The sequence below is a fragment of the Oncorhynchus keta genome, chromosome 26, assembly GCF_023373465.1.
Source record: "Oncorhynchus keta strain PuntledgeMale-10-30-2019 chromosome 26, Oket_V2, whole genome shotgun sequence".
Taxonomy (NCBI): domain Eukaryota; kingdom Metazoa; phylum Chordata; class Actinopteri; order Salmoniformes; family Salmonidae; genus Oncorhynchus; species Oncorhynchus keta.
The window spans coordinates 30159769-30182253 of record NC_068446.1 but is presented as its reverse complement, the minus strand read 5'-3'; the positions used below and the strand labels follow the sequence as shown (position 1 = coordinate 30182253).

At 42.9% G+C, this 22485-nt stretch overlaps 1 protein-coding gene and 1 long non-coding RNA gene across 8 annotated transcripts in view; both read right to left on the bottom strand.

The window, feature by feature from the left end:
* Nucleotides 1-371: 371 nt before the first annotated feature.
* LOC118358737 (uncharacterized) lies at nucleotides 372-4828 on the bottom strand. The gene is made up of 2 exons (XR_004820529.2): nucleotides 4538-4828; nucleotides 372-875 (listed from the first exon to the last, which is right to left on the bottom strand). It is a non-coding gene; the product is annotated as an uncharacterized LOC118358737 (long non-coding RNA).
* A 523-nt stretch (nucleotides 4829-5351) lies between these two features.
* LOC118359234 (transcription factor E2-alpha-like) overlaps nucleotides 5352-22485 on the bottom strand; it is a 32150-nt gene continuing 15016 nt past the window's right edge. For 2 of the 7 annotated variants that reach the window (XM_035737631.2, XM_035737626.2), the window contains 16 exons: nucleotides 22360-22400; nucleotides 21962-22097; nucleotides 20135-20181; nucleotides 14597-14696; nucleotides 14290-14426; nucleotides 13992-14130; nucleotides 13736-13794; nucleotides 13542-13620; nucleotides 13290-13366; nucleotides 12974-13183; nucleotides 12700-12811; nucleotides 12396-12537; nucleotides 12039-12101; nucleotides 11255-11490; nucleotides 10424-10575; nucleotides 5352-10332 (listed from right to left, as the gene is read on the bottom strand). In XM_035737631.2, the coding sequence (XP_035593524.1) occupies nucleotides 10430-10575; nucleotides 11255-11490; nucleotides 12039-12101; nucleotides 12396-12537; nucleotides 12700-12811; nucleotides 12974-13183; nucleotides 13290-13366; nucleotides 13542-13620; nucleotides 13736-13794; nucleotides 13992-14130; nucleotides 14290-14426; nucleotides 14597-14696; nucleotides 20135-20181; nucleotides 21962-22097; nucleotides 22360-22400 (1724 nt within the window). In that variant the 3' untranslated portion in view covers nucleotides 5352-10332; nucleotides 10424-10429. Of the gene's footprint in view, nucleotides 10333-10423; nucleotides 10623-10675; nucleotides 10999-11254; nucleotides 11491-12038; nucleotides 12102-12395; nucleotides 12538-12699; nucleotides 12812-12973; nucleotides 13184-13289; nucleotides 13367-13541; nucleotides 13621-13735; nucleotides 13795-13991; nucleotides 14131-14289; nucleotides 14427-14596; nucleotides 14697-20134; nucleotides 20182-21961; nucleotides 22098-22359; nucleotides 22401-22485 lie in introns of those variants that run through there. The other 5 variants (XM_035737627.2, XM_035737629.2, XM_035737630.2 and 2 more) reach the window with 5 other exon arrangements.

Sequence of the window (22485 nt, the reverse complement as noted above, 5' to 3'; positions counted from 1 at the left end):
CCAATTTATTTGCATGAAATGCTATTCAAAAAACACTATTAACTTATTTGGTGCTGTATGTATGTTAACTAATATTAGACAAAAGAAAAACATACTATATTTAAAGCCCCCCCCCCATCAAATGTCTTGGTCATTGGGGAATTGTTAGATTACTTGTTAGATCGGAACTAGAAGCACAAGCATTTCGCTACACTCACATTAAAATCTGCTAACCATGTGTATGTGACCAATAACATTTGATTTCAAATACTTTATGCATTAAGAACCAACTTTTTGAGAGCATTTTCTCAAAATAACAATTTCACACACTGGTAACATTGCATTAACATATTTGGAATGATTGGAAATGTATAGAATCATTTGACAGACAGTAAGTAAATAAAATATTTATTCACATTAAATGACATTGGAACAAAACAGCATTCAATCTAACTAGACATCCCTTTGGGAAGACTTCTACAAGCCCTGAATGATAGGTGTGTCAGAGCATCACACTTTCGCAACGCAGAAAGAGCAAGCATTCCACCATTCCCTTCCCCAAGTTGTAGTCCTGCAGACAGACACACAGTCCAGTCATTAGCGGTCCAGTAATTTATTCATTCATTTGCTAGTCTATATTCTTAGGGGACAACTGAAAAGTTATTTAACGACAGTGCCATCTGTTGGCCACTCAATAGCTATCAGCCTCCAATCCAACTACCGGCCCGGAAAGGGTTGTTCAGTTGCTTTATGTTCACAATTCTGAGCCAGAGGTGACTAGTTGTCCTTGAACTTTCCGTTTGATTTAGGGGACACAATCCAAGATCAGCCTCCAATCCATGATGTGGACAAGGGCAACTCCTCCCACTGATCCCCAACCAACCATCGTGGGAACCCTGGACAAATGATAACATGAGGAGATATTTGAAGTCAAGTATCCTACTACAGGAGTTTTCACTACTGCTGTCAAGTCCCAACATCATCTTTTCCTCCCAGTATTAAACCCCTTGACCCCTAAACCTAGAGATCACTAAGTGGTGTAAGTTGTATTGAAATGCCTGCCAAATCAAAAACAGTGGTCATTCTCACACGGTCATAGTCACACTTTTATTGACAATCAAAGCCAAAGTTATTTAGACAGATAAGAATATAAGGCTCATGTTGTAAACTACTGGCATTCCTGACTAGAACCGAAGACTTTATTTCTTTGATATGAAGTAGGAAGTTACTCAAAATAGGTTGCTAATGAGGGCCATAAATCACTTGGTTGGTAATTGTTCCAAGAGAGGCCAAAATATGTTAACAAGATGGAACCTGTTGTTTCCAATTGGAGCAAATTAATCAGTGGGCAGAACAAGCAGAGTGGGAGAGCCAAGCACGAGCTAGCGAGATCCTATTGGCACGTTCTAGCATGTATTTGCATATTTCCGTTAGGGAACGCCTACTCTGTGAAATGCGCGTGCAATAACAACAATGTTTAATTGCACTCCAAAACAAAGCTTTTTTTTTTTTTTTTTACTTTGGCAAAGAGTAAAGTCTGCAAAACGTACTCCACTATGTTCGTAATAGAAAACTGTATTGAGATTACATGTTTAATCGATAAGAACATTTGCAGAATATCGTCCAAAATCCATCTAGGTCAGGGGTGTCAAACATACGGCCCGCGGGCCGGAACCGGCCCCCAAGGAGGTTCGATCAGGCCCGCAGGATAATTTGAAAGTGGAAAAAAATGCATAAAAGACATGGAATTAATTTTTTTTTTTTTTAAGACAAGCCGCATCACTGAGACAGACTGAAAACAGCAGACGGTATCAATGCGCCATCTGCTGCTTGTTACGACGTTGTTAAGATTGTTAATGTCTCTACCTCTCCACTACACCCTCATTAGCCAAAATGTCGTTATCCAAACGGAGAAAAGTAGATAAGGAGTGTAGAATTTTCAAAGAAAAATGGACCACGTCCTATTTATTTACAGAGATGCACGGAAAACCTTTGTGCTTGGTGTGTTTGCAACAAGTTTCGGTATTGAAGGAATATAATATTCGACGCCACTACGAGACTCATCACAGCGAAAAATATGACGGCTTGCAAGGACAACTGAGAAGAGATAAGATTAACGAATTGCTGGCGGGTCTGAGGAAACAGCAGTCAACTTTCATCCAGAGCCGAGAAGTCAGTGAAGCAGCGGTAAAAGCCAGCTACCTAATTGCTAGCGAAATAGCATTAGCACCGAAGCCGTATTCCGACGGTGACTTTGTTAAACGATGCATGATGAAGGCGGCTGAACTTGTATGTCCCGAGAAGCGACAAGCTTTTGCCAATATTAGCATGACGAGGAATACTATAGCAGAGAGGATTTCGGAACTATCGGCAGATTTAGACAGTCAATTGAAACAGAGAGTCAAGTCATTTATTGCATTTTCCGTGGCAATTGACGAGAGCACTGACATCACAGACGTGGCCCAACTGGCCATATTTATTCGAGGAGTTGATGAGACATTGACTGTTACTGAAGAGTTTCTTGAGTTGGTGCCAATGATGGACACCACAACAGCCGAGGACATTTTCGGCTCTGTCCTTGCTGCATTGGACAGAGTTGGAGTGGACTGGTCCCGCGCTGTCAGCCTGGCTACAGACGGCGCGCCATCCATGGTCGGAAAGAAAGCAGGTGTCGCGACAAAGTTCAAAGACAAAGTACAAGCTCTTAATGGAGGAGATCGTTTCTGGACATTTCACTGTATTTTGCACCAGGAGGCATTGTGTTGCAAGTCGCTGAAAATGGACCACGTCATGGAGGTGGTTGTTCGCACTGTAAATTTCATCCGGTCCAGAGGTCTGAACCATCGTCAGTTTGACAAACTTCTCAGCGACAGCAACATTACCCACAGCCTGCCATACCACACTGAAGTGAGATGGTTAAGCCGAGGCGCTGTGCTGAGGCATTTCTTTGATCTACGAGAGGAAATCGGACAGTTCATGGAGAAAAAGGAAAACCGGTGTTGGAATTACAATCTCAGGAATGGCTACGGGACCTTGCATTCTTGGTTGATATTACTGAACACTTGAACAATCTGAACAAAATGTTGCAAGGCCGCAAAAAAGTTGTCACACAGTTTTCTGACAACATACATGCATTTAAGTTGAAGCTGACTTTGTGGGAGATGCAACTGGCAAATGGCAACCCTGCCCTGATTTTATCAGTATCTACTACCAGGGTACCCCAAATTAACAGCCCTGGCTGCTAAAATTTTGTGCATGTTTGGGACAACCTACCTTTGTGAACAAATTTTCTCAGTGATGAATATCAATAAAACAAAAATGCGTTCAAGGCTCACAAACAAGCACTTAAATGACATTCTGAAAGTGACAGCTAGTCAGGACATGACACCTGGTGTTGATGCACTTGTACAGGCCAAAAGATGCCAAGTTTCAGGTACAAATACAAGTCCAGACTAGACTAACACCTTTAAAATGCTGCCTTAGATACTGTTTGCATTGAAAGAATACAGCTCTGTGAAGATGAATCCTTACTGTGGTGATTTAAAAAATGTGCACTTTAATGTTAGTCAGCAGCTTCAAAACAAAAGTTGTGTGATGGAATTCTACTGTTCATACAACTCCATACATTTTCAGTATGTATTGTATGTGTATGTATGTTTCATGTATGAAGTTTACAGATTTACAGGACAGGCGAACACTTTCTTCATTACACATTTAAAATCACTCTCCTTAGTTTGTAAGGTGTACGCAGGGATTACATTTAGATTTTATATGCGTATGTGTAAGTGGTTTAAAAATTCCTTTCTTTAAAAGTCTCATTTAATCTTAAAGTGCATTACTATATTTTTCAGTACCAATTAAAGTTTTGTGCCTTTGTACAATCAGTGGGATCAGTTGCAATGCATATTTGTGAATGATAAAAGTAAATTGCACATTTGTCTAAGGAAATATGAGGTGTTTCATGAAATGTTTTGTAAAAGGATAGTTCATTAAATTTCAATATTTTCCTAATGTTCTTGTGCTTCTTTACACCAAAACAAAGGAAAGACATGATATTTTGGTTATTTATAGCAGAGTATGGTATAATTTTAATGGTCCGGCCCACTTGACATCTCCCTAGGCCGTATGTGGCCCACGATGCGAAATGAGTTTGACACCCCTGATCTAGGTCGATCTTCTCTCAATGCCGGCCCCTGGGCTTCTTCGCATCACTATATTTGGCGGGGAGCGGAAAAAAATCGCCAACCGGATGCTTCAGATGTGTACATCCGGTGAAACATCTGCCTCATTGTTCAGTTATGGAACTAACGTTAACTAGGTAGTTACAGTAGCTAGCTAACAGTGACCCTACTCGTAAAAGTAAACAAACTCCAAAACGGTGGAATTTGTAAATACTGAGGCCATAATTAAATCAGAGGCCTGATAGTAACGTTAGCTAGCTAGATCAGTACACCTAGCCAACGGAGTGATGGCTCATGGAGACACATTGGACGGTTGTCTGAATCTATTTATTAAAGTCAAATAAATCTTCAAAGTTATGATACAGACTTAAACTTACCACGTCCTGGCGATGGCAATGTATTTTGCCCCAATTAACTCGTTTATCACTTGCACCATTCTCACCTCCGTCGAAGATGGCTGCTGCTTTGTAGGACCTCAGGAATGTCTGTTTAAATTCATGTTTTAAAAAGCTTCCAAAATACATCATAAGGAATACAGTATTTCCAAATAGTATAAATATCGTAAAATAATGTTTCTTAAAATATTAGGTAGTGACAATTGTTTGTACAGTTTAGTTTATCATTTGAATAACAATGAGATTTGATAGCTAACCTGAGTTGACCCATTGTTGTCAAATACATACGGTACAAAGACAACACCAATACTACGGCATTGGCTACTATTTAAGCCACAATTTCCTTTAAATCAACATATAGCTATAAAATTATTTTATTTTTTCATATATATTAGATACATAATCTTGTGTACAGATAGATAGTCATACTGGAATTGTGAGTAGGCCTTGATTTATAGATAGCGAATGGTTTGTATGATTATTGTTTTAGTGCTCATTTTACAGTGGGGTACGAGATGGTCAATATTTCCCTATCAATCAATGCCATTACATTCTAGTTTTATGACTGCCTCGCCTCATTTGGCTAAATCTTCAATGTGATTTTATTTATTTTTAAATCTGAGCCGGAGAGGAAGAGGCTGGTTAGTAAATAACATGATCTTTGTCTGGGCTTAAGGGACATCACATTGAAGACCAAGTTCAACCATTTGGAAAACTTTAGTTAGGGCTTGTGGTCTATACTTTCTCACCAATGGGAGCTCATTGAGAGGAGACATTAATTTGCCAAGCTATGATAAACCCTTTATTACAATGTTTTCCTTTATTTCCTTTCATGTTTACAAGATTCAAAAGCCAGACATTGAAAAAGGTATAATTCTGTTATTAAAAATGGCACATTTATTGCTACATTACTGTTATATACAGGACAGTTCTCAATAACTACTTTATATATAAAAAAAATTATAATAAAGACCGGGACTGGAGGCACTCTGAAAACACTGCTCAGTCTTGATTGTGTCCTCGCTGCAAGTGTAAGATGCCAGGCTTTGTAGCAGTGAGTGAGTGGCCCCATTTGAATACTTGAATTTTAAAAAAGTAGTGCCCTCCTCCTTGAATTGATCTATGGTCTGAAATAATTTGGTAGGTGAAAGCAAGGTTCTTTCATATAAGAAATGAAATCAAATAAAGTTATATTCATGTCAGATTTGAAACAGGTTGACAATACAACTCACACTATCCAGTCATGTCATTAAGCGAGGCGGGATGGACGCACTTCTAAGTATTCAAACAGGGCCGGTGTCAATTTTCAGGTCGACACACAGAAAAGACCCTCCATCTTTCCCCCTATCCAACAACTTCAGAATACAGGTTGTACATTTTGTCATTGTGGGATGTTCACAGAATACGTAATGACATCAGATCAGTAAATTTTCTCTCTCAGAACAAATCCGCAATATTTAGTAGGCCTACACATATTTCACCTTGTAATAGTAGAGAAACAAATATTCAAAATCAACTCTGAAGAGGTACATCAATACCCCTTACAATAAGTCACTGTCAAAGTCAATAAGGAGATTGATATCAGAAAAAAAGATCTCAAAGTAAATGGAGGAGACTTACTCTTTTACACAGAAATGATAGTTCTAGTGACAAAAAGCTCCAGTTGTCATGGCTCAAAACAACACAGCCCCCCACTTCAAAGCTGAAGCCATATATATATTGACAGTTTGAGGTGCTTCGAAAAGCAGATCACAAGGGCAGAACCCATGATATCTTAGAACCCAGTAGTGTTGAGTGGTTTATCAATAGGGGAGCAAACAGACAAACACAACCAGGACTTGAACCTACAGCCACAACATAACAGTAGTATGGTCAAATCCAGTTGAATAAAAAAATAAAAAATAACAAGAGATCTACATAAAGTTAAAATGTTTATTTATCTAGATACATAGAATGTTTTATTTTTTTAAATGTTCAACTTCTTCCTGAAAAGTGAAAAGGGAGGGGTGGGGTGGTTCATCCAATGTACCTCTAATCTTGGCGATACATGAAATGTTATGGTTTAAAAAAAGAACTGTCTTTATAGTTAATGAAAATACAAGTTCAGGCACTGATAAGGCATCACTCTCCAGTAATGACATCTTTAGTCTTGAGAATGAAAAGGCCACACTATTGATTTGAAACTGTCTTTTTCTTTTCTTTTCCTCACTTTCTACAAAGTAAACTTAAAATCCTTCTCAATACTATGACCAACAAGTAACAATGTACATTGCTGCCTCTGTGGTTTGAGGTCGGTGCTATACCATGTCTGAAGCCATGATATTAACTTACAACAGGAATTAACACTTGTTTTTTCAGACCATCCAAACACAAACTCCGAAATAACATGTCAGGACAATGTAGCTGCACATTGACGACCACATGGACGAATGCAGAGAATAGAATGGAACGTTTGAAATGAAGAGAAAATAATAACATTGAACCGACGGACAAAACCTGGATATGTACTTGAAAATGAAGGCAATCCACATTTGAATGTTACATTCAAAACCAGTTGCATAATTACTGTTCGAGACAGTGCCCGTCTTCATAGACTTTGCTTTGTGAAGCCACATGACCATTCAGTAAGAACACTTCAATAGGACAGTCAGTGGCATAAATTCCATCCACACGTTCCCATTTGAAAAGAAATAATGGATCTGGGTAATGAACAAAGAAACTTCCTTCCGCATATATATATATATATAAAAAAACAGGAACAATATCAATATTCTAGGCCACTGTACCCCTTTGTCAAATGTTTCAATTTAATCAAAATGGGATGCACCAAAGACTGACAGCTTAATGTCCACTAAATACGTAATGATAATTAAGCCTACAACTGACCCCATCGGTCTTCGTTTCTCTTTCTGAGCCTGTGTTCTTGTTTAAGTTAAGCTTTCCTCTCTAATGGCAAATCTGACAGTCCAATTTGAGTTCATTTTGAAAATACATTAAGATTTAATATCAGCTCTTCATTCTGCTCAACTACAATACACTCTAAACTTCAAACTTACATTGCCATGGATTTAAAATCTACAATGTATAGACAAATATATATTTATATGCATTTCATTTTGCTCCATTTGAAACAATATCCTTAGTTGAATGTATGCTTGAGGTGGATTTACAAATCAGATTGTCTCATTATGCAGACATTTTAACAATATAGTCAAGACACAGCATGAGCTCTTACTACACTACACTACATCGCCAAAAGTATATGGACACCTGCTCAACAAACTTTTAATTCCAAAATCATGGGCATTAATATGGAGTTGGTCCGCTCTTTGCTACTATAACTGCCTCCACTCTTCTGGGAAGGCTTTCCACTAGATGTTGGAACATTGCTGCAGGGACTTGCTTCCAGTCAGCTAGAAGAGCATTAGTGAGGTCGGGCACTGATGTTGTGCGATCAGGTCTGGTGTTCGATGGGGTTACGGTCAGGGTTCTGTGCAGGCCAATGAAGTTCTTCCACACCGATCTCAACAAATCATTTCTGTATGGACCTGGCTTTGTGCATGGAGTCATTGTCATGCTGAAACAGGAAAGGGCCTTCCCCATACTGTTGCCACAAAGTTAGAAGCACGGAATTGTCTAGAATGTCATTATATGCTGGGGCTCCCAAGTAGTGCAGCGGTCTAAGGCACTGCATCTCAAAACTAGAGGAGTTACTACAGACCCTGGTTTGATTCCAGGCTTTATCACAACCAAGCATTATTGGGAGTCCCATAGGGCTGCACACAATTTCCCAGCGTCGTCCGGGGTAAGCAGTAATTGTAAATAAGAATTTGTTCTCAACTGATTTGCCTAGTTAAATAAAAAAGGTGAAATAAAATAAATGCTGAAGCATTAAGATTTCCCTTCACTGGAACTAAGGGGCCTAGCCCGAACCTTGAAAAACAGCCCCCAGACCAGTATTCCTCCACCACCAATGCACTATGCATTCAAGCTGGTAGCTTTCTCCTGGCATCCACCAAACCCAGATTGGTGAAGCTTGATTCATCACTCCAGAGAATGCTTTTCCATTGCTCCAGTCCAATGGCAGCGAGCTTTACACCACTCCAGCTGACGCTTGGCATTGTACATGATCTTAGGCTTGTGTGTGGCTGCTTGGCCATGGAAACCTATTTAATGAAGCTCCCGATGAACAGTTTTTGTGCTGACGTTGCTTCCGGAGTTTGGAACTCGGTAGTCAGTGTTACAACCGAGGACAGATTATTTTTATGCACTACATCATCCTGTTTTGTAAGCATATACGGCCTTCTTCACAGCTGAGCCGTTGTTGCTCCTAGACGTTTCCCCTTCACCATAACAGCCCTTACAGTTGTCCGGGGAAGTTGGAAATGTGGCATCCTATGACAGTGCCACATTGAAAGTCCCTGAGCATTTCAGTAAGGCCATTCTACTGCCAATGTTTGTCTATGGAGATTGCATGACTGTGTGCTCGATTTATGTCAGTAACAGGTGTGGTTGAAATAACCAAATCCACACACTTTTGGCCATGTAGTGTAGTTCATTTGGAATGCTCAAAGCTTCAATTTTAAGAATAGACAACTGAACTTCTAATAAGTTACTTGTCTGGTATTAAGAGGATATTTCATTCCATTAGGGGTATCAATGGTTGATCCTGCAAATGCACATTGGCGCCTAGTATTCGTTTTTTAAGAATGACAATGCATGGGACATGAGTTCAGGGTCAATTGATTTGAAACTCAAAGGGTGGCACTACACAATATGGCCATAAGATGCCCATCAGAGTATTCCAAACCAAGCCTCCAGTCTCATGACTAGACGGAACAGAGTGGCTGGTTAACGCCACAAGCTTTCCAGAAAGCTTCTCTAGTTTCTGATGGCATCAATAGTAACCAATGGGTGAGATGCAGGATGAAAAATTACTTTAATTAATTTCTTTTGTGACGTTAAACTGCTTTTCTACCCCTGGTCAGGTGTCTCCCAATTAACCTACACCGAGGGGATGCTGAAACAATACTGGACTCTGAAATACTATTATTTTGTTTATGGCAGGGAAGAAAAGCCTTGGAGTCTTCTACAAAAAAAGCCTTTTACAACCCTGAACATGACAACTAGGCAGGTGAGGTTCCTCCCCCTTCTGCCTCATCTCATGTTGGGTCCAGGGCCCACAGAGCTGGGGTGGGACTGCAACTCTGTCCCACGATGCAGGTCAACTGCCCTCTCTATCACATGGATTTGGTTACATAACATATGTAAGACTGTACCATTAAGTTGGGAATGACAAATCTACACTTGCTCATACATACAAGCAACCCCAAAACAAAAAGTTCCACACATTTGCTTAAATGTCTCATAAAACATGTAACAATTAGGCACAAATCCTTTTGTAAATTTGTAGTTTGTTAGGCTTCTGTCTTTCACAGAGCACCTCTCGGCAGTGTTTTAAGTCCCATTTGTGGCCGGACACTAGTACTCCGGTGATCCATCATGTTACGGAAGCAAAAAAAACATGTAAAAAAAAAAAAAAAGAAAGAAAGTACAAGTTTCTTCACATTTGCGCTGGTAGTCATGGTCAGGAGTGCGGCAAATTGGCTGTGTCAGTTTTGGCAGTATGCATGTGTGGATAAGGGTGTGTGAATGTGTGTCTTGAAACTGAATTATGACAATACACAGACACATCAGTATATGTACACACTGAGAAGAATGGGTGGAAGAAGAGATCAAGGCCACATCTTCCGAGAGCCAAAGGAATTCCACCAGATCTGCAAAGGAAAATACAATAGTGTCAGTCTTCTAAACTTGAAAGCACTACAATTACTGACAAAGATGAAATATGGATGAAGAGATACCTACCTGGTATTACATATGGCTGACTGGGTTATGGCCATCTCCCCCCATGCCGGGGTGGCCTCCTGAGAGCTGCATGGGGGACTCCCCCACCACCCCAGAGACTTTCTCCTCCTCCCGTCGCTTCAGACACGCTGCTTTAGGGTTCAGGTTGCGTTCTGACAAGAGGGGATAGCAGGGAATGCTTTAGGGTTCAGGTTGCGTTCTGACAAGAGGGGATAGCAGGGAATGCTTTAGGGTTCAGGTTGCGTTCTGACAAGAGGGGATAGCAGGGAATGCTTTAGGGTTCAGGCTGCGTTCTGACAAGAGGGGATAGCAGGGAATGCTTTAGGGTTCAGGCTGCGTTCTGACAAGAGGGGATAGCAGGGAATGCTTTAGGGTTCAGGCTGCGTTCTGACAAGAGGGGATAGCAGGGAATGCTTTAGGGTTCAGGCTGCGTTCTGACAAGAGGGGATAGCAGGGAATGCTTTAGGGTTCAGGCTGCGTTCTGACAAGAGGGGATAGCAGGGAATGCTTTAGGGTTCAGGCTGCGTTCTGACAAGAGGGGATAGCAGGGAATGCTTTAGGGTTCAGGTTGCGTTCTGACAAGAGGGCAGGGAATATGAGTTTACATTGCATACAAGTCATTTATCTAACCGTACACTGTGCTATAAAAACTCCTTTATTAAAGAGACACAAAACAGATTTTTCTGGTGTGAAAAATAGCTGGATGAAATATTCGGGATGGTTCTCGATGGTCCACTGAGAAAATAATATACACAGGGGACAAAGTAATACAGAGGTCAACATGTAAAAAGTGACAATACAAGAGATATGGCCACAGTAGCCCTGCGTTACCTCTGACTTGCTGCTCCAGGTTGAGAATGACGTTGACGGCTTGATGCAGGATGAGCAGTTTGGTCTGAGGTTTGTCGTTGCTGAGGTGCAGCTGGCACATGCGGCCCAGCTCCTTGAAAGCCTCGTTGATGTCTCGCACTCGCAGCCGCTCGCGGGCGTTGTTGGCCACTCGCCGCTCTTTCTCACGCTCTACCTTTACCTCAGGAGGAAGGTCCTCGTCATCCTCATCCTCTTGACTAGAAGGCGGAAGACACGGAGAGGAATGAAGCCACGGGAGGACGGCACTCACAAACCAAGCAACTAGACTTTCAAAGAGTTGGGCCGCATGTGCCAGCTGCACCTCAGCAAAACATGCGAAGCAGCATAGACACCTACGCATTTAGCTGTCATTCTAAAAGAATCCTGGGTAGCACCAGGAAGTTATGTAGTTCTGAAAGTAAATGTATTAAAAGGAAGCTCCAGATACATTGTTAAGTCATACAATTGATCCGAATAGAAACATTTAGTCAAGACTAGGAAAACAAGTTACCAATTGCAGTGAAACGCATTATAAGACTATTTGGTAAAAATACAAAATAATGATTTATCCCACATGGGTTGGAAATGTTGTTATCTTTTACCATTATGCTATTCAATGTTGATTTGTTTGTCTATTACCATCAAACCAACTGAAAATGTATGTGCTAGGCTTTGCAGAACGGTAGACTTTGATATACAGTATTGGCTCCCCAATAGTGTGCTTTCAGCACACAAAGCACTATGGCCTATGGATGGAGAGACTTACTCATCTCCCGGGTCTGACAGGCCTGAGAGGCCAGAGAGGATCTGGAGGGTCAACGCCTCCTTTCTGAAAACAATGGGACATGAGGGGAGGGCATTACACAACTAGCTACCAATTCAATTAGTGAGCAACTCAACTAACACAGCTAACTAGCAGTTGAAATTGTGCATCTACATCAGGGCTAATGTCATGCATTCCTCCTCGTATTTCTTTCACTAACATAATTTTACAACATTTCCACCTATGTGGGATAAAATCTTCTCCAGTATGTTCATCAACCAATGGTAATACACAGGAATGCATTATCTGACAGTTGCCAGTGTCAATAGTCGGGGTGGGAGACGGTTGGTGATCACCTACCTTGCTCTGATGCGTTTGGTTTCTTTCTTCTCGTCCTCAGACTTGTCAGCGATGGAGGAGTTCTCGTCGTCCTCCTTGTCCTCCCGCTTGATGTCCGAGCCACTGGACGAGTGTGTGGAGCGGGCCACACTTCCTGGCAGACCTGTGTTGCAGCACAGAAATGCACCTTCAGTATGTCCGATTTAGAGAACAATTAAGTAGCCCCATTATCTTAACGGCTTGTTTTATACATTAAATCAGGGAACAGGAGTAAAGGTCACAGGTCATGTGGGGGATGAGCAGTGAATCAGAGTGTGTGACTCACTGGTGAAGCCCTCTGGTTGTCCAGTGGACTGTGGGGGTCCGGAGGCGTGGTGACCGTGCAGCAGGGTACTGCTGGGAGGAAGGCCTGTGGGCTCCTCCTGGTGGTTCCCTCCCTGGAGAACAGTAACAAAACATGAGACATCAAACACAACATGCAACGCGATGGCAAAAGCTTTATTAAATATGTTGCTTGGAAAGTTCAATACAAATCATCATCATAATCTCTAATGTAAGACAACAGGGGGCTAAGTCTTGGAGTCAGAGGGTGTGTTCACCATGGTAGGGTGTCTGTTGCTGAGGGCAAGGCCAGCATTGGAGAAGGCCTGAGAGAGACCTCCCAGGCCACCGTTGTGTACAGAGGACACAGCGCTCAGCAGGCTGTGCATGTCAGAGTGGGCTCCTCCTCCCAGGCCGGGAGGGCCTTGGACAGCGTGGCTACGCAGCACGTGGATGGCCTCCTCCAGGCGGTCCTCCATTTTGTTCTGCTGCAAGGAGACAGATGTACAGGGAAAATCTCAGTCACTATGTTGACTACTATACGATCACGTCAAATAATAGATTTTGGAATTATTTGGAGTGAAGAGGGCACACCAGGGCATGCAGTTGCCCTTCATAGTTGGGTGACAGGGCAGACTGCCCTGAAGGTCTTGGCCATTGAGATGCAGCTCCTGCAGAGAGAGAATAGAAGTGCCATATTTACACAGAACATCCTGTCCAACAAAATGACAGCTCTGATTTCCAACAGTAGATGGAGCTCCAGAACCATTTTCAGGGCTCCAGAGATCCAGTCAAACCCTTTACTAATACAAGCTACCAAATGCAGATATAATCCAGTATGTATACCTGCAATTCCCTGGGGTGAGCCCACTGGGGTGGAGGGTGTGGAGGAGAAGTTGTTACTGTTGTGGTCCGAGGGGTAGATCTAACCCACACAGGACAAAGTGTCTTTAGACAGTGAACAGCAGAACACTGAAAGAACACAATGCAGTTCAATCAAAAGGTCTGTAGGATTTTTTGTTGTTGAGAGGATTACTCACTGAAGCGAGAGCCTTCCCAATCTCATCCCCTGAGCTCCCTGCAGTGGTGCCTCTATTGGCTGTGGAGAAACGACAGCTTATTGACCTCACCCATTATTTAAAAGGCAGCAACTACTATATAAAAGGTCTCCAATAAGCTAGTGAGACCACTTTAAAGACGATGTTAAACCGAGGAGCAACACAACATATTTATCAGGAGAAGGACAAGGTAATTGGTTAACAAAATGCACAGTTGTCATGTGAGCCTTTATTGTACCCATGATGCTGTCTGCACCGTTGGAGGATGTGTGGTTGTAGCTCCCAGACCCAGAGTGGAAGCCGGGCGCGAGACTGCCGTTCACCTCACTGCCGTGGAGAGGGTAGTTCTGTGGGGACAGAGGCAGGGGTTGACGCTTCTAGAGGGAAGACAGAACAGCTTGGGTTAGAGCAACTTGTATGGAAGTTGGATTCGTCAGAGAGTAGAAATAGCATTTAAAAAAGAACACAGAACTCAAAACAACAGTTACTTGAATGTAAATTATATGAAATATTACATAGTGTGGGGTTGTCCTCACCATCCTGTCCTGTGGGTTGATGGCAGAGAAGGATCCGGGCTGGCCGATGTGGGGAGAGTTCCCCAGCATGGCAGAGTAGCCAGACTGACCCAAAGGTCCTGAGGAGGCCCAAGGGTCAGAGGAGGGGTGGAGTCCCTCTGTTAACAACAACAGGGTTAGGCAATGGACTTACTCACTCAAACATGACTCACTCCAGTGCATTTGAACTCAAAACACATTTTCATATACCTTAAAATCATTAAGTTAACATAAAAAATAGAAAAAAAAGAGGTTAGACTGTCATCACTCCAGGGCTTAACATAGTTACCTTGCATGTAAAAAGAGCCTGGGTAGACAGAGCCAGGTTTGGTGCCAGGATATCCTCCGTTGTCACGGGCATACTCATCCCCGGAGGAAGAGGCATACACCTAATGGGTAAAAAAAAAAAATTCACATTAGCCGTCATTTCAACAAAACACACTTGTGCCATGATACATACCTACAGCCTCCCCTAAAATAAAAGGCGTCTGAGCCTTACATCTACAATTGCCAAGATAACAAATGCACAACTGCCACTAATCAATGGTTTTAACGTTTAGCTAACGGTTGTAGCACTAAGCAGCCAGGAGGTGGCGAGGGTGAGGCTGGCATGCCTCCCTTGCCTATGCCGTATTCGAGAGCGGCAGTGTGGCCATGCTGGGCACAGTGACGGTTACAACCCCACAGCACAGCCAGCACTTCCTCTCTCCCAGGAGCCCAGTGACATAGCAGGGTTAGTGCCTGCAGCGCCTGCCCTCAAGCTATCCTTTCACCAGCAGCTCACACACTGAGATATGCACAAACGCACAACATTGTCCAGCCCATGACTTCAAATAAGCAAGGGGATCACATTTCAAAATAATTTCTCCGATTTCTATTGTACCAAGACCGTGGGTTTGAACTGAAGGGGTATAGATAATACGCATGTATTGAATTAGGGGTGATATGGGTCCGTGACCCAATACTCTAATAGCCATTTGGTTAAATGGCCCTTCAAGGGTCCTATCAAGTTATTCCGAACCACAATGAATGCTACATTGAAAATGGCAAGCCATTCCAAACCTTTTTTCCCCTGCATGTGTCGGAAATGTCAAATTACTCCCCTAAAACTCAAATGGACACAAAGATCCCAGCTTCCTGACACTATAACACATCACTCACGCTTTTTGGCATGTACGGGGTAAAAGAGGGAAGAGAGAGAGGCTATGCTGCAAAGAATGCTAAACCAGAAAACAGATTTTTTTTCTGTAATTTGATTTAACAGAGAGAAGTGGAAAGGGAATGGAGAGATGCACTTCTAATTACAGAGCCATCTGCCTGTTCCTGGACCTGGTCCAACTCCACAGGCAGCTGGGCTGAGGAGAGCCGAGGAGAGGGAGAGGGCTGAGAGAAGCGGGGGCTGGGTGCCAGTCAGCGAGAGAGAGCGAGAGAGAGCGAGGTTGCAATGGAGGGGGCGGGGGCAAAGAGTGGGGAGTGTGGGGGGGGGAATTAAGGCGCTGATGATTTATGAAATAGGCAGAGATAAGGCTGGGGTGGGGGACAGAATAAGGTCATCTAAATGACTTAAACAAAGCATGATATGGCCAGGGGAGTCAGTGTGTGTGTGAATAGGGGCTTTACTACCATCACGGTTAATTTGAGAGAACAAGGCGGAGATGGCTTCATTTAACAATAGGCTTGTCTTTCAGGGGAAACAATGTTGAGCGAATCCTCTGCTCTAGATAGATGTGTGGGGGAATGAAACAATGATTGCGGGTGGATAATTGTGTTCTTAGGAAGAAAGAATTTGGATTTCTGTGGAAAATTCTCACTAATGGCAGTTTAATGCAATTCAGGTTCTGACTGTGTGAGCATTTGTAAATCATGTGATATAATATGACAATAGAATGGGCCTAGTAGAAAGCAATATCAACTTAGAGAAAATATCCTCTACATTAATAATACAACCACTGTAGGTCTGTATTATTACCACTGTGTGGCGCAGCGGTCTAAGGCACTGCATCTCAGTGCTAGAGGAATCACTACAGACCATGGTTTGATCCCTGGCTGCATCTTAGTGATCGGGAGTCCCATAGCGCGGCACAAAATTGGCCCAGCTCTGTCCGGGTTCGGGAAGGGTTTGGCCGGGGTAGGCCGTCATTGTAAAATAAGAATTTGTTCTTAACCGACTTGCCTAGTTAAATAAAAGGTTAAATTACGGTTTCCCAAACTCGGTCCTCGGGACCCTAAGGGGTACAAGTTTTGGTTTTTGCCCTAGCATGCCATAGCCGATTCAAATAATCAACTAAACCAAAACATGCACCCCTTGGGGTCCGAAGGACAGACTTTGGGAAACACTGGTCTAAGGAACTACATATACACATAGTAACAGTCAAAGATTTGGACACACCTACTCATTCTAGCGTTTCTCTTAATTTGTACTATTCTACATTGTAGAATAATAAAGATATCAAAACAATGAAATAACACATAGGGAATCATGTAGTAATAAAAGGAATTCTTATATCAAAATATATTTGAGATTCTTCAAAGTAGCCACCATTTGCCATGGCGACAGCTTTGGACACCCTTGGCATTCTCTCAACCAGCTTCATGAGGTAGTGACCTGGAATGCATTTCAATTAACAGGTGTGCCTTGTTAAAAGTTCATTTGTGGAATTTCTTTCCTTCTTAATGCATTGGAGCCATTCAGTTGTGTTGTGACAAGGTAGGGGTGGTATACAGAAGATAGGGCTATTTGGTAAAAGACAAAATCCATATTATGGCAAGAACAGCTTTATTTAACTAGGCAAGTCAGTTAAGAACACATTTTTATTGACAATGACAGCCTAGGAACAGTGGGTTAACTGCCTTATTCAGGGGCAGAATGACAGATTTTTACCTTGTCAGCTCGGGGATTCGATCTAGCAACCTTTCGGTTACTGGCCCAACACTAACCACTAGGCTACCTGCCGCAAAGAGAAACAATAGTTCATCTTTAATTTAAAATGTGAAGGTCAGTCAATCCGGACCACTACAGGAAAGGAAGACCTAGAGTTACCTCTGCTGCAGAGGATGAGTTCAATAGAGTTACCAGTCTCAGATATTTCAGCCCAAATAAATGCTTCAGAGTTCAAGTAACAGACACATCTCAACATCAACTGTTCAGAGGAGACTACGTGAAATCAGTCCTTCATGGTCTAATTGCTGCAAAGAAACCACTACTAAAGGACACCAATAATAAGAAGATACTTGCTTGGGCCAAGAAACACAAGCAATTGACATTAGACCGGCGGAAATATGTCCTCAGGTCTGATGAGTCCAAATTTGAGATTCTTGGTTCCAACCACCTTGTCTTTGTGAGACACATAGTAGGTGAACGGATGATCTCTGCACGTGTGGTTCCCACCGTGAAGCATGGAGGTGGTGGTGTAATGGTGCTTTGCTGGTGACACTGTCTCTGATTTATTTAATAGTTGATGTCTTCACTATTATTCTAAAACAGTAAAAAATAAAGAAACCTACTCATTCAAGGGTTTGTGTCCAAACTTTTGACTGGTACTGTATGCATGTATTAAAAAACGTATGTGGACAACCCTTGAAATTAGTAGATTAGGTTATTTCAGCCACACCCGTTGCTGACAGGTGTATAAAATCGAGCACAGCCATCAATCTCAATAGATAAACATTGGCAGTAGAATGGCCTTACTGAAGAGCTGTGACTTTCAACGTGGCACCGTCATAGGATGACACCTTTCAGTTTGTCAAATTTCTGCCCTGCTAGCTGCCCCGGTCAACTGGAAGTGTTGTTATTGTAAAGTGGAAACGTCTAGGAGCAACAACGGCTCAGCCGCGAAGTGGTAGGCCACACAAGCTCACAGAACGGGACCGCCGAGTGCTGAAGAGCTTAGTGCGTAAAAATCATCTGTCCTCGGTTGCAACACATTACATTACATTACATTTAAGTCATTTAGCAGACGCTCTTATCCAGAGCGACTTACAAATTGGTGCATTCACCTTATGACATCCCAACACTTCCCAACACTCACTACCGACTTCCTAACTGCCTCGAAGCAACGTCAGCACAATAACTGTTCGTCCCGGAGCTTCATGAAATGGATTTCCATGGCCGAGCAGTCGCTCGAAAGCCTAAGATCACCATGCGCAATGCCAAGTATCGACTGGAATGGTGTAAAGCTCGCCACCATTGCACTCTGGAGCAGTGGAAACGCGCTTCACCATTTGGCAGTCCGACAGACAAATCTAGGTCAGGCGGATGCCAGGAGAACGCTACCTGCCCCAATGCATAGTGCCAACTGTAAAGTTTGGTGGAGGAGGAATAACAGTCTGGGGACGTTTTTCATGGTTCAGGGCCCTTAGTTCCAGTGAAGGGTATTCTTACCACGACAGCATATGACAACATTTTATGATTCTGAGCTTCCTACTTTGTGGCAACTGTTTGGGTTAGGCCCCAGTGCACAAAGCGAGGTCCATATAATTCACACCTTTGGGAATTGGCCTAATCGCCCAACATCAGTGCCCGACCTCACTATTGCTTGTGGCTGAATGGAATTAAGTCCCTACAGAAATGTTCCAGCATCTAGTAGAAAGCCTTCCCAGGAGAGTGGAGGCTGTTATAGCAGTAAAGGGCGGGGACCAACTCCATATTAATGTTGAGGATTTTGGAATGAAATGTTCAACAAGCAGGTGTCCACATACTTCTCATGTAGTGTAGATGGCACCATATTAAGGGGTAACAATACGCCTGAGGAATGGCCTGTGTTGTGTATGACATGGAGGTTAGGGGTTAGGGCAGGCCCTGATGTACAGGTATTAGAAGTTTAGTTGAGGGGTCTGGCAGTTGGGTTGGAGAGCTAGAACTAGGCTACCACAGAGCTGAGGGTGCAAAGGGAGAGGGAGAGAGCAGGGAGGGGAGAGAGGGAGAGCAGGGTGAGAGAGCAGGGAGAGGGAGACAGGATCATCAGCAGTCATTAATCTGGGCTCAGACACAGGCTAAGAGGACTTGCGAGCAGCACGCCTCACAACTGGGTCACTCATAGGGGGAGGCCTCCCAGACCATCGTGTGGCGAAGCGTAAGCGGACGGGTTGAGGGGGGCAACCAGGGGTTTTACATTAATTTACACTAAAACCACATGGCCATCGCTCAAACTGTGGGAGCGGCTGAGAGACGGGCCTCAAACCCAGGCTGTGTTTAATATTGCCTATGTGGTGCAGTCACGAACCCTGGCCACAGAGGTTTCACTATGACAGTCTTCGCTGCGGTGTCGTATATGCATATATGAGAGCGCAGGAGAGTGAATGTGCCCATGGTTTGGGTTACAGAAAATGTTTGTGTAATGACAATATATCATTTTAATGATCCCTGGCAGGGGGCCTTCCACTATTAGTTAAAAAGGCATCAGGCACCCTGAACACACTGGACCATCTTACAGGGCAAGGTAGGCAAATACCACACGGCATGCAATTAGTTCAACAAAAACAACTCTACAGTGTTATTTACTACTGTTGGTTATTTGGAGGCTTTCTCAGCATCTGTAGCATTTGTCAGTGGAGCACAATGTAGACTAAAGTTATTAATTTGGTACTCTGTCAGTAATCTGAGCCCAGTGTTGTAGAGACTAAATGTTTGTTTGGAAGCTCTCTCACACGCCTGCCAGTTGTTTGTCTGAGTGAGCAGAGGCCCTTTGGCCCTGCCTGTTTGTCTGTCAGAGAGCTTCTGGAGCAGACAGAGTGGTAAGTGTTAGTGTGGGAAGAAGTGAAGGGGAGCAGACACGAGTGGTAAGTGTTAGTGTGGGGTGAAGTGAAGGGGAGCAGAATGAACACTCACCGAGGAAGGCAGGCCAGGGGGTTTCCGGATCTTCTTCGGTTGGGTGTCTACAGGGAGACAGAAGGTAAATCAGATAGCACGCTTCATAAAGGTTGACTGTTAGGGCTCTATTTTCGGCTGGTGTTAAGACAGCACAATTGTCAAACGCACGCTCGCTGGAAATTTTGACCCGTTAAAGTCGGCGCTCTGCTATTTTCCAGCCCTTGCGCCAGGATTGGTAATTGAACTGTCTTACATGAGCTCGCTTGCGCCAAGGTGGGAGGGGTGGCAATATCTGAGGCATGTTCTTAAAAACATGCACCAAAGTGCCAATTTCAGACAGCGCTGGTGGGAATATTTAAGACCAACCAAAACCTGGCCTTAATGGTAACGCTGCTGGTTATGGCACGTATTTTGACAGCGGAAGCACAGCCTGTCCAAGCGTGCCACACAGTGCCCTATGCACATGGTACAAGGAAAATATGTGTTTTGTTCCCGTAAACCTTGTATTGAGAGACATCAAAACAATATTTTGCCACTTGACTAAGGCAGGTTTTTTTTGTCTGTCCCAATGCATTTGCCAAGTAGTCAAGACCCTCGATAAAGGGTTAAGCTCGTGACACCACTTTGAAATAAATTTCAATCAACAAAGCTTTATTAAAAAGGACACGTTCTGAAGCAGAAAAACAGTGAGCGGACATCCCCTTTGTATCTATGTACGTTATTTTAGCCAGCGCCTGTTATTATTTTGGATGTGTGTAAAAAAAAAACACTCAATGTAGGCTACATGTCCATATGCCCATAATGGAATGAGAGCTGAGATGCCGGTGACCATTGTATTTAGAAACTTTCAAGTTATTTTCCTGTAACAATTGCTTGTTTTCTCTTCCATTTGATAACAAAACAAGCAGGAAACCCTTACCCTACTAGAATTAGAATCAGCTGTTTCAAAAGCAATTCACCAGGTGTTTTTCCTGGCCATGCATTAGCCAAGTAGTAACGTTTACTCGTGATGCTTTTGCATTATTCACATAGTGCATACTCCATTCAGGTTGTATCCATCCTCATTTCCAAAGAGCACCTCTTGTCTAATTACCAAAGAAGCCCATTTCCAAACGTATTCAAATTATTTTGGGGCCTAGTGGTTAGAGCGTTGGACTAGTAACCGGAAGGTTGCAAGTTCAAACCCCCGAGCTGTCGTCCTGCCCCTGAACAGGCAGTTAACCCACTAGTTAAATAAAAGGTAAAATAAATAAATACATTCAGTCCTTCAAACCATATCAACGGCCAAGGATGCATCTTGCTTATTGAGAACGTGCCTCACACAATACAATTTACAGTATTTGTTTGAGCGATGCATATAAGATATGTAGGCCTATACTCGTTGAAGTCAATTACAACAATGTTCTGTCAACACTCTATTAAGCCATGAAACACGTTGATTGGCCAGTGAGTGGCCAAGCCCTTGTCACACCTACAATTAATTTATTAATCAAAACCCAGTCCTTTCGCAGCACCGCCAGTTAATGCGCTCATAATTCCTGCTGTCAAAATAGCACAAATATTTCTGGCACACCCCAGAACTATAGCGCTACCGCCAGCACTAATATTTGCCATTGTGTTAGGTTTATTAAATTAGAGCCGTTAGTGTCTTGTTTTAAAATAAAATATTATTTGACCATATTAACAGTATTATTGTGTATTGTTAGCGTTTTTCACCCAGTTAAAAAGGTTAAAGCTACACATATATTTGGCTGAGACAACTTGTTCTATAATCTAACATAAAAAGGCAAGAGCCTGAAAAAAATTTCTACAAAGAAAAGCTTTTCCCAAATCCATCTCTCTTACCTAGCTGGCCATCGGGAGGCCTCCTCCTAGGGTTGTTGGGGTACGATCCGGGGTAGAACTGAGAGGCAGACTTTAGCCCAGAGGGGGACATGGAATCTGGACTGGGCATGGCGATGTCACTGGGTAGGAAGCCAGGCTGGCAGAACAACAAAGAGCAAGGGGTTAACAAACAACACATGCAGGAATGCATACAAAAACACATGAATGCACAGTTCTGGGAAATCCAGAACGCTCTAATTCAATGTGTTTCGGATGAAAGGAGAAGTGAGAAAACAGGGTCTTCCTTATACTGAAACCTGACTATGAATTTTGCTCAAATCAAGTTAGAATTGGTGATGTGTGCAACCTAAACTATGATCATAACAGGGTCTAAGCAAAGGGGTCAGCAGTACTCTTACCTGGCCTCCAAACGAAGAGTATGGTACTCTCTCATTTTTACCTGCAAGACGAAATGTACAATTAGCGGGTTCCTTATGGAATGGAAGTTACACATTGGGTATTCAGAGTAATTTTTCAAAATGACA